Source organism: Sorghum bicolor, unplaced genomic scaffold (assembly GCF_000003195.3).
Source record: "Sorghum bicolor cultivar BTx623 unplaced genomic scaffold, Sorghum_bicolor_NCBIv3 super_18, whole genome shotgun sequence".
Taxonomy (NCBI): Eukaryota; Viridiplantae; Streptophyta; class Magnoliopsida; order Poales; family Poaceae; genus Sorghum; species Sorghum bicolor.
In genome coordinates this window covers 185,603-197,695 of record NW_018396398.1, presented here as the reverse complement: position 1 = coordinate 197,695, position 12,093 = coordinate 185,603, and the positions used below count along the sequence as shown (strand labels likewise).

General features: G+C 43.9%; 1 protein-coding gene across 1 annotated transcript in view; it reads right to left on the bottom strand.

The window, feature by feature from the left end:
* The window catches only part of LOC110431491, a 28,647-nt gene extending 21,545 nt beyond the window's left edge, over nt 1-7,102 (bottom strand). The window contains exons 1-7 of the mRNA XM_021450598.1: nt 6,566-7,102; nt 5,432-6,451; nt 4,165-5,332; nt 3,655-4,074; nt 3,382-3,420; nt 2,417-2,793; nt 2,256-2,362 (exon numbers count right to left, since the gene is read on the bottom strand). Coding sequence (XP_021306273.1) covers nt 2,256-2,362; nt 2,417-2,793; nt 3,382-3,420; nt 3,655-4,074; nt 4,165-5,332; nt 5,432-6,451; nt 6,566-7,102 — 3,668 coding nt within the window. The remainder of the gene's footprint in view (nt 1-2,255; nt 2,363-2,416; nt 2,794-3,381; nt 3,421-3,654; nt 4,075-4,164; nt 5,333-5,431; nt 6,452-6,565) is intronic.
* Nucleotides 7,103-12,093: the final 4,991 nt, after the last annotated feature.

The following is a 12,093-nucleotide window of genomic DNA, read 5'->3' as shown; positions in this document are numbered from 1 at the left end:
TTTGTTGTTGTTGCAGGAAGCGCATGGAGGTGGCTTTATGGGACATTTTGGAGCAAAGAAGACCGAGGACATACTTGCTGGTCATTTCTTTTGGCCAAGGATGAAGAGAGATGTGGAGAGGTTTGTTGCTCGTTGCACAACATGTCAAAAGGCAAAGTCACGGTTAAATCCCCATGGTTTGTATTTACCTCTTCCTGTTCCTAATGCTCCTTGGGAGGATATATCTATGGATTTTGTGTTGGGACTACCGAGGACTAGGAGGGGACGTGATAGTGTGTTTGTGGTTGTTGATAGATTTTCTAAGATGGCACATTTTATACCATGTCATAAAACTGATGATGCTACAAATATTGCTGATTTGTTCTTTCGAGAAATTGTTCGCTTACATGGTGTGCCCAACACAATTGTTTCTGATCGTGATGCTAAATTTCTTAGTCATTTTTGGAAGACTTTGTGGTTCAAATTGGGGACTAAGCTTTTATTTTCCACCACTTGTCATCCCCAAACTGATGGTCAAACTGAAGTTGTTAATAGAACTTTATCCACTATGTTAAGGGCTGTTTTAAAGAAGAATATTAAGATGTGGGAAGAATGTTTGCCTCATATTGAGTTCGCCTATAATCGTTCATTGCATTCTACTACAAAAATGTGTCCTTTTGAGATTGTCTATGGCTTCTTGCCACGTGCTCCTATTGATTTAATGCCTTTGCCAAGTTCTGAAAAAATAAATTTTGATGCTAAGCAACATGCTGAATTGATGTTAAAATTGCATGAAGCCACAAAACAAAACATAGAGCGCATGAATGCTAAGTACAAATGCGCTGGAGATAAAGGTAGAAAGCAATTGATTCTGGAACCTGGGGATTTGGTTTGGTTGCATTTGCGAAGAGATAGATTTCCAGAACTGAGAAAATCCAAATTGATGCCTAGAGCTGATGGTCCTTTTAAAGTGCTGCAACGAATTAACGAGAATGCATATAAGCTTGATCTTCCTGCAGATTTTGGGGTTAGTCCCACATTTAACATTGCAGATTTGAAGCCTTATTTGGGTGAGGAAGATGAGCTTGAGTCGAGGACGACTCAAATGCAAGAAAGGGAGGATGATGAGGACATCAACACCAGCGATACATCCTCTCCTACATCCTCTCCGACACAACCTATAGCTGGTCCTACATCTCCGACACAACCTATAGCTGGTCCTACATCCTCTCCGACACAACCTATAGCTGGTCCTCTTACTCGTGCTCGTGCCCGTCAACTCAACCTTCAAGTAAGTTCAGTTTTAAACTCTTGTCAATCATATTTAGACAATGGAGACACGTGCACTTTCGTGTTGCTCAGGAATAATGGACAAGATCAGCAAGGGTGATATGCTCACGCCTAGGGATAGCGTGAGACAAGTCGTTGTGGCCCGATCTTCTCGTAGGATTCGCGAACTTGATAACTTGTCGCTGCGTGACCTGGTGAAGAGGCAGTGCACCGCGAGGCTGTCCACGCGACGAACTACCGAGACAATCACCCTTCCACGTACCGACGAACAGCCCACGCAATCACGCCGTATAGACGTGAAGGCACAAACTGGATGAACCGCAGTTCGGCGTTCTACAACTCCCTCAGGAATCGAAAGAACAAGTTTTGCAAGCCTCTCAAGACTCACACATAAACAAAACTCCACGAGTTTGTGTATTCTGAATTTTAACCAAGCAAGATGTGTCCTTTCATTGTCTAGTACAAGAGATATATATAGATAGGGGCGTTCAGCTTTGAATACATGACAGCATGCACATCCACTAGTGGATTTCGTGGCTGGTTCGCGCGTCTTCTCAGCTTCTGGCAGCAGTTACTAAAATGAGCATAACTCTTTATTGGGAAGTCTAAATAATGAACCGTTTGATGGGCTGCAACATAGACTTAAAGATGCTTTCATCCATCTGTAGAATGCCACGTAACTCCTTGTATTCTGTCCGTGGTGATGCTTGGAATTTGTACCATGGGTCAGCCATCTAGCTTCTGGTTGCCTTCTCATGCAGAAGTAATGAACCACCATTTTATTTATGCACACGATAGGCTTCTTGGTTCAGATGTCCAAAGGCTTGAATCCATCTTCATCCCATGCTGGTTCATACCCTCCATCATTCCTAAGGACATTGAAACAAGAACTCAAAAGTATAGGATCATTCAACATAAATTGATTATTAAACATAAGGTTAGCGTTCACCTGAGAATGAATTTCCTTCTCCAATTGTTTAGCTCTACTTCTTGTAATTGGACCACTTATATCAAGTGGAGTTTCATTTGAAGATGAATGAATGCTAGGGATGTCCTCATCAGCCTCCCCCTCTTGAGAAGGAGTCGTCCTCAACTCAGGCTCACCAACAAATGGAAGCAAGTCTTTGACATTGAATGTTGGACTAACATTGGAATATTCAGGTGGCAGCTCAATTTTGTATGCATTATCATTTATCTTTTTTAGAACCTTGAATGGACCATCACCTCTAGGTGATAACTTACTCTTACGTTGTTGGGGAAATCGATCCTTGCGTAGATGCAACCACACGAGGTCACCGGGCTGAAATGTAACCTTCTTCTTACCTTTGTTCGCTTGCTTTGCATATTGTGCTGATTTCTTCTCAATATTTCTTCTTGTCTCATCATGTAGCTTCTTGATCAAGTAGGATCTCTTCGCTGCATCCAAGTTAACTTGTTCCTGTAATGGTAAAGGCAAAAGATCCATGGGAGTATGTGGCTTAAAACCATAAACAATTTCAAATGGACAAAAATTTGTTGTGGAATGTAGTGCCCTATTATAAGCAAATTCGACATGTGGAAGACATTCTTCCCACTGCTTCAAATTCTTTTTTAGCACGGCACGCAGCATGGTGGACAGGGTACGGTTGACAACTTCAGTTTGCCCATCCGTTTGTGGGTGACAAGTGGTGGAAAATAACAACTTCGTGCCAAGTTTAGCCCATAATGTCTTCCAAAAATAGCTCAGGAATTTTGTATCTCGGTCTGAAACAATAGTCTTTGGCACTCCATGTAAACGAACAATCTCCCTGAAAAACAAATCAGCAACGTGTGAAGCATCATCGCACTTGTGACATGGAATAAAATGTGCTATTTTTTAGAAGCGATCAACAATAACGAAGATAGAGTCCCTCCCCCTCTGAGACCTTGGTAATCCCAGAATAAAATCCATGGATATATCTTCCCAAGGTACAGTTGGGATTGGTAATGGAGTATAGAGACCATGGGGATTAAGGCGGGACTTAGCTTTCAAGCAGATTATGCAGCGCTCGACATGTCGTTGAACATCACGTCGCATATGTGGCCAAAAGAAATGATCAGAGAGCATGTCCAATGTCTTTTTGATGCCAAAATGACCAGCTAAGCCACCAGCATGTGCTTCCTGTAAAAGAACTTGACGAATCGAGCAGGCTGGAATGCATAGTTTGTTAGTTCGAAATAAAAAATCATCATGTACATAATACTTGTCCCAGCCTTTTCCAGCAATGCAATGAGAGAAAGGTTCTTTAAAATCAGAATCAGTTGCATAGAGTGTTTTAATGGATTCCAAACCAAGCACTTTTGTATCTAATTGTGTAACCAAACCACACCTTCTTGACAAAGCATCTGCAACAATGTTATCTTTACCACGCTTATGTTTAACAACATACGGAAATGTTTCTATGAACTCGATCCATTTAGCATGTCTACGATTCAGTTTGCCTTGACTTTTTAAATATTTCAAAGCTTCATGATCAGAATGGATGACAAATTCTTTAGGTAACAAATAATGTTGCCAAACTTCCAAAACTCGAACTAAGGCATAAAGCTCTTTATCATAGACAGAATAATTCAGATGTGGACCATTTAACTTTTCAGAAAAGTAGGCAATAGGTTTACCTTCTTGAAGTAGCGCACCTCCAATGCCAATACCACTTGCATCACATTCAATCTCAAAAGTCTTACCGAAGTTAGGTAGCTGCAGCAGTGGTGCTTCACAAAGCTTTCTTTTTAACTCTACAAAGGCTTGCTCTTGGTCATCCCCCCATTTGAATGGAACATCCTTCTTTGTCAAGTTGTTAAGTGGTGCAGCGATCGTGCTGAAATCTTTAACAAATCGTCGATAGAAACCTGCAAGACCATGGAAACTTCGAATTTGGCTCACATTTGTAGGAGTAGGCCAATCCTTTATTGCCTTAACCTTCTCTTCATCAACCTGGATGCCATCTGCAGTCACAACAAAACCAAGAAAAACAACACGATCTGTGCAAAATGTGCACTTAGCAATGTTGGCATACAATTTCTCTTCCCTCAAAACAGCAAGTACTTGATGGATATGATCAAGATGTTCATCAAATGATTTGCTATAGATCAGAATATCATCAAAATAAACAACTACAAACTTGCCAATGAAAGCTCGTAAAACATGATTCATTAAGCGCATAAAAGTTGAAGGAGCATTTGTCAAGCCAAAGGGCATCACAAGCCATTCATACAAGCCAAATTTGGTTGTAAATGCTGTCTTCCATTCATCACCAATTTTCATGCGAATTTGGTGATAGCCACTGCGTAAATCAATCTTGGTGAAAATAGTTGAGCCGCTCAATTCATCTAACATGTCATCAAGCCTAGGAATGGGATGGCGATATCGTACAGTTATAGCATTAATGGCACGACAATCGACACACATGCGCCAAGATCCATCTTTCTTAGGGACCAAAAGTACTGGAACAGCACAAGGTGATAAAGATTCACGAACATACCCTTTGTCCAAAAGCTCTTTTACCTGTCGCTGAATTTCTTTGGTTTCTTCAGGATTAGCACGGTAGGCTGGACGATTGGGAAGAGAAGCTCCAGGTACCAAATCGATTTGATGCTCAATACCACGGAGTGGAGGAAGGCCAGCTGGTACCTCATCAGGAAAAACATCTTCAAAGTCCTGTAAGAGATCAAGAACAGCACTAGGCAGCGATGAAGGTAAATCGTTAGTTGAAAGTAGGACCTCCTTGTGCAAGAGCACAAAGAATGGGGCTGTGGTGTTCCTCACTTCTCTCAAATCACTCCTGCTCACAAATAAGCACTCATTTTGGTGGTGTTGTTTTGTAGTGGAAAGAGGCTTTATGTGGCTAGATTGGTTAGAAGTCTCTCCCTTACTAGTGTTGGCAGCCTCACTCAATTTTCTTTTGTCAGATTCTTCTTTTTTCATGCGAGCCACATCTGAAGCATAGATCTCTTCTGGAGATAATGGAACAAGAACCACCTTCTTGTCGTTGTGGATGAAAGTATACTTGTTAGACCGCCCAAAGTGCACCGAATCCACATCAAACTGCCATGGACGACCCAACAGCAAATGTCATGCTTGCATGGGTACAATATCACAATCAACCTCACCACGATAGTCACCAATGGAGAAAGATAAACGAACCATGGATGAGACCTTCACTGTCCCTGAATTATTCAGCCACTGCATATGGTAAGGGTGTGGATGGCGGCGTGTTGGTAGGCCAAGCTTCTCAACAAGCAAGGCACTAACAATATTATTGCAGCTCCCACCATCTATGATGAAACGACACACTTGACCTTTCACTTTGCATCGGGACTGAAACAAATTATGACGTTGTCCTTGTTCAGCAGCAACAAACTGAGTGGAAAGAACTCTTCTAACCACCAAATAAGGAGACGATCTATTCATTTTAGAAGGCTCCAAATCAGGAAAATCAGCAAGCAACTCATCAAAATCAGCACTAGTAATCTCATTAGAATATGGAGAAATAACATCTTCTATCATGTCACTGGGAGTAAAAGTTAGAATACGTTGAATAGCTAAACAATTCAGACCTAGCTCAAAAGTACCATCCTCAGCTGAATACTCACAAGTGTCAAGAGTATGATCTGCAAAGACATTGTGAAACTCGTCCTCCTCTTCACTTTGTGAATCATATGAACCATTAGCAAGGGCAATAATCGTACGACGATTGGGACATTCAGCTTGCTTATGCCCATGACCACCACACTTAAAACACTCAATCTTGCTTGTATGCCTTGGGGCTGCAGTAGCAGAGGAGCTGGACTGAGTAGAGCTTACAGCTTTGCCTTTGGAATCAAAATGTTTGGAAGAAGTTGCACGAGATGTAGGTGTGTGCACCCCTGACCCGTGCTGCTGTGACTGGCGCCATGAAGTAGCACTATTATGAGCTGAAAATGAAGCACGATCTTTATAAGATCCAGCAAGTTGTCGTTCTGCCCTTTTTGCAAAATGTACCAACTCAGTGAGACATGTGTAGTTTGTCGTATCCACTTTATCAGCAATGGGCTTATTGAGGCCAACCAGAAATCGAGCCATTGTGGATTCCTCATCTTCAGTTATCCCTGTACGAAGTAAACACATTTCCAATTCTTGAAAATATTCATCAACAGTACGAGTACCTTGCACAAGACGTTTTAGCTTCAAATGTAGATCACGAGAGTAATATGCAGGAACAAAACGACGTCACATTTCCCTCTTCATGTCTTCCCAAGTAATACGATCATGTCCAGCGCGTCGGAGTTCAGTACACACTTGATTCCACCAAGTGATTGCATAGCCTGAAAACTCAATTGCAGCAAGCTTTGCTTTCTTGACAGGAGGATAAGGATACAAATCAAAGATCTGTTCAACCTTAGTCTCCCACTCAAAATAATCATCAGCACTTTCTTTTCCATTAAATTTTGGAATAGACACTTTCACTTTGCTTAAACCATCATCATCAAGGCGACGGTGGCGGTCACGATAACCACGATGGCCACCATGGCGATGATCATCCATGTCAGACAACATATCATCATCACCATCATAATCTCGTCCACCTCGAACAGGAATGTGCCGAGCACGACCAAAATTAAGAAGACCATGACCACGCCCGCCACGTCCACGACCAGCGGGACGACGCGGTGGCTCATCCTCCTCGTCAATATCATCATCCTCATTTGGTGGCGGTTCTCGATGTGGTATGTTCAATTGGAGAGTTTGGAGCTGCTGCACCAAATCATTCATTTGTGTACGCAACTCCTGAAATTCCTCCACCGAAACAGCGGCACCATCTCCACGTCCTGCCATGTTAGTAGAGAAAAAAAAAGGACAATATATATGTGGAATCACTCCCTCACCACTTACAAAACAAGTTCTTTCTCTCCCTGAAAAGAGCAAGAACCGGGGCTGCGATCTGTAGGGAAGTGATTGTAACAGCGACGACGGTGCAACAACTCACGGTGCTTTAAGTGGAGCTTGGTGGGGTAATATGTTAGTGGAATGCACTGAAATGTAGTGATGCAAAACCAAATAATAATCCAAGAACAGAAGTCTAAGTTGCTGAATATAAAGGAAAGGATGCACAAAGAAAGGAATGAGATGTAGTAAGTGGATAGATGATCACCAATTTGCACCAACCGAAAACTTGTTGCTGCCCAAACCCCTTTTTGGTGTGCTGCACACAGTTCTCTTTTTGTTTTTCTTTTTTGTTTTTCTCTTTTTTTTTGGAACAAAAACTTGTTTTCAGTCCTTCTTTTGACCCATAGACATCTTTTCTTTTAACCTCTGTGTCAAACGCAGCACAACTTTCAACTAAAGGGGATCACTAAGATGGATGGTGCAGCACAAAAACAAGAAACTGCGGTGGGGAATATGTGGCGGTTAGAAAACAAGGGTGGGATGGGTGGGTATTTTTTTTTGTTTATATATACGCAGCAAGCAATGATGATCAGATCAAGGGTGGGATGGATGGGTACATGCAGCAAGCAATTTGATGATTAGAACAAAGATAATAACTAGAACAATGTGGAAAAGAAAAATTCAGCAACTAGACAAATATTAAAGGATTAAAACTCGATAAAGCAAACTACAAAATCAGTAGCACATATGAATTTGGGCTGTAGGTTTTCTTTTTGGCTCTCAGTGGACAGTAGGTATTTAAACTCTATCCTACCAAAATCAAGAACAATCCTACTGAGGAAACGAAGGCTTTGATACCAGATGATATGCTCACGCCTAGGGATAGCGTGAGACAAGTCGTTGTGGCCCGATCTTCTCGTAGGATTCGCGAACTTGATAACTTGTCGCTGCGTGACCTGGTGAAGAGGCAGTGCACCGCGAGGCTGTCCACGCGACGAACTACCGAGACAATCACCCTTCCACGTACCGACGAACAGCCCACGCAATCACGCCGTATAGACGTGAAGGCACAAACTGGATGAACCGCAGTTCGGCGTTCTACAACTCCCTCAGGAATCGAAAGAACAAGTTTTGCAAGCCTCTCAAGACTCACGCATAAACAAAACTCCATGAGTTTGTGTATTCTGAATTTTAACCAAGCAAGATGTGTCCTTTCATTGTCTAGTACAAGAGATATATATAGATAGGGGCGTTCAGCTTTGAATACATGACAGCATGCACATCCACTAGTGGATTTCGTGGCTGGTTCGCGCGTCTTCTCAGCTTCTGGCAGCAGTTACTAAAATGAGCATAACTCTTTATTGGGAAGTCTAAATAATGAATCGTTTGATGGGCTGCAACACAGACTTAAAGATGCTTTCATCCATCTGTAGAATGCCACGTAACTCCTTGTATTCTGTCCGTGGTGATGCTTGGAATTTGTACCATGGGTCAGCCATCTAGCTTCTGGTTGCCTTCTCATGCAGAAGTAATGAACCACCATTTTATTTATGCACACGATAGGCTTCTTGGTTCAGATGTCCAAAGGCTTGAATCCATCTTCATCTGTTGATGCAAAATTGATCTGCAAACACAAAGGGCTAATACCCGATTCAAACGTTAAGGCGTGCCAGCCGATTTGACCTTGCTATCGGCAAAGGTGATAACTCGAATACTTTAGTCCTGACAACAGCGATGCGCCCGGATGTCACGGCTAAGAGGTACTCACGCGGAACTCGAGAACACGCCGAGCTTAAGTCGACGAATTCCTAAGAACTCGTAATAAAAAGAAAAAAAGTATGACGAAGTCGTCGAAGAGTAGATGCTGGAGTATGAGTAAAAACGTATGTTTGATTGATTTCTTGATAGATATCCTGATTACAAGGTCCTAGGGCTTATATTTATACCCTGCTCAAAGAGCTACGACCAGACACGATCAGAATTTGAATTCCAAATTACACGGAACCCGTATACAAAACGATGTGAATAACTAAGGAAATAATAAAACCATCCTTCGTGACAAACCGAAACTCCTCCACATGACAACTGGCAGCTTCCGGACTCCTCCTTCGCGTCATCGGCAATCCCCTTGCCATAGTCATCGGCAGACCCTTTTACTTGGTCATCGGCACCGTATTACTGCCTGAGGACTTAGTCACATTCAACCTTTCCCTCATCGGCAACCATCCTTACCAGCAACCCGCATCATACTGCCACCCTGTCCTGCCATCCTGGACACGTGCCCAAAAATGGTGTCAACACATGCCCCCCAGTTTCGGAGTATAAAACTATTAATGCTCCGAAATTCTCTGCAGTAATGATGTCTTCTCCGCAATTAATGCTCCTAATCTGGTAACCGACAACCTCAATCTGGACACCTCTGATCCTAATCCTCCGCAGATCCCTCGAAATCTTCAACTTCCTAAACGGGCATCTCTCTTAGTCGTACATCGGCAACAATACCGTTACAAAGATCTGCCAATGCTCTGCCCAGGAGATTGCAAAAAACGGTTACTTCCCCTCTATCCGCCCATCGGCAGGACGACCGTTATAGAATATCACCGATGGACCGACCAGGAGATCGCGCACAGTAAAATATCTTTAGATAATGACCGCTTCCTGTCAAATCACCTGCACAATCCCTGGATTATCGTGCGAACAGTTACCATATCCACTTGAGTACCCTCGGGCTTCTCGGACGCGGCAAAGAAATAAGTCAGATTTGCCCTTGTCCATCTTGTCCTATAAATAGTTCCTTCTTGGGTACTCCTCCCCCATTACATCATTCTGCCATCCAACTTCACTTTTCCAGCGGCGGCGCCATTCTCAATCCTCAAGATCTCCGACAAGCATTCTTCTTCATCAACTCCGGCGCCCTCCAGCGTCCCCTTCACGACAAGATGGCCGTTGGCTTCGTCGTCCCTGAGGTCAGACTTCCATCTCATCTGCTGTACCTTTTTCCTGCATTCCTGTTCATCTGCGATTTATCTTACCGAATATTTTCCTTCTCCTTGTTCTTTGTATCTTTATTCCCCAAAACACTAGGAGTTATCCAACAAAATTGTCATTCCTACCGATCAACCACATCTTCAATGCCTCGGCCCTCTAGGGGATCCAGATCCAACCGACCTTATCAATGCAGAAACCAACAGAATTCCCTTAAGAACTGAAAACTTTGCTTTAGATCTATGGAAGGACACCTTTCGCTCTTGGCCCAGCCCTACCGTAGGGTGGAGAGACTGGTTCTTGAGTTGTCAGCAACTCTTATGAAGTTCAATGGGGTGAGAGAAAACTAGCTCAATGCATTAGGCTGTCCATTGCCGATATGCACAGGAACGAGTCATTGCTGATAGCTGCATCTTACTTTTGGTCAGATACTCTCAACGCTTTTGTTTTTGGCCACGGCCCTGCTTCTCCTACCCTTGCCGATGTAGCCATGCTTACTGGGTTAGACATATCTTCTACCGATAGCACCCACTTTTTTGATACCGCCCCCAGTACCAAAGTGGAGACTCGCGCTATCGGCGGTTGGTCAGGGTACATCCAGAAGTACCGCGGGAGAGGGCCTGTCACCATAAAGGAGCAAACCACCTTTCTGAACATGTGGCTAGACAAGTTTGTATTCTGTGGTCGATCGGCAGGACCGACTTCTGTCTTTCTATCGGCAGCAGAAAGACTGGCTAGCGGTGGTCAATTTCCTCTCGGCCGTTATTTGCTCGGCGCTGTTTATCACCTTCTTCATCAGGTAGTCCAGAAACTCCTGCTCGGCCAACCTATCGGCAACTTGGGAGGTCCTTGGTGGTTTATTAATATGTGGCTCAATCTGCACCTGCACAAACGCCTCGATCTCAACTTGTTCTCTCAGCACTTCCCAAGAGATATAGCCGAGAACCATGTGTTGGGTGAAGAGGAATCGGCAACACGTGCCCCCCTGAACTTTGGCGAAGCCGTTATAGTTTTACCTGGTTCAGGGAACACTCCGGATCAGATTGGCCGATTCTTCGAGACGCTGTATGAGGGTCTGGCCAGAGATGAACGACCATGGCTGGCTTATGACGACCCAGATAGCATGCTCCCTCTGACCTTCAATCCGTTTGACGAAGCTCTTGATAGGGACAATGAGGTGATGATGGCAATCGTGACTCCCAGAGCCATACCAGTGAATTTCTTCGGCAGCACGAAAACCTCTCCCCAAACCTACGAATTTTATAATCCATCGGCATTAGCTCGCCAGTTAGCTTTCGGCACTTCCTTATGCCGATGTAATAAAGCCCAGAGAACCCATCGCCAACCTCCTCGAGTGGACTCGAGTAGCCCAGCTACCACCAAATGCCGATACGGATGTAGATCTATCAGAATGGGTTCCAGCCGCCTTTATCACCCAGGCATACAAGCTATGGTGGACAGAATGGAAAGAGAATCTGTTCTGCAGATCGGCCCTCTCATACCGCGGCATGATCGACCCCGAATATGAAGTCCCTGATGACACTGTAAGTATTTTGAACCGATGTCTCATTTTCCAATATCACTCCCATCGGTAACTTACCCCTGTATTCCTTTTGCAGATTGACAACACCCCCCCATCAGTTAGCAGGAGTGGCAAGCCGATCGACTTATTCCCATCAGGCCCGATCTCCTCAATCGGCCATAATGCCCCCACTCTGGCTTCCATCGTGCACCGGGGTGCGCGTCTCAAGAAGGTTACCACCAGGAAAACTCCACCGGTAACTGCTTCCACTCTGGCGCAAGCTTTCAAGGCAATCTGTTAAAACCTTTTTTTTTCATTTACGCTGATTGTCTTTGTATCGGCTGTCTGTGCTCATAAACTCCTTTTTGTTGTCGCAGCAAACTGGTGCATCGGCGAAAGTCAAACGCCAAGGCGCCGATGCCCCCCAGTCTAG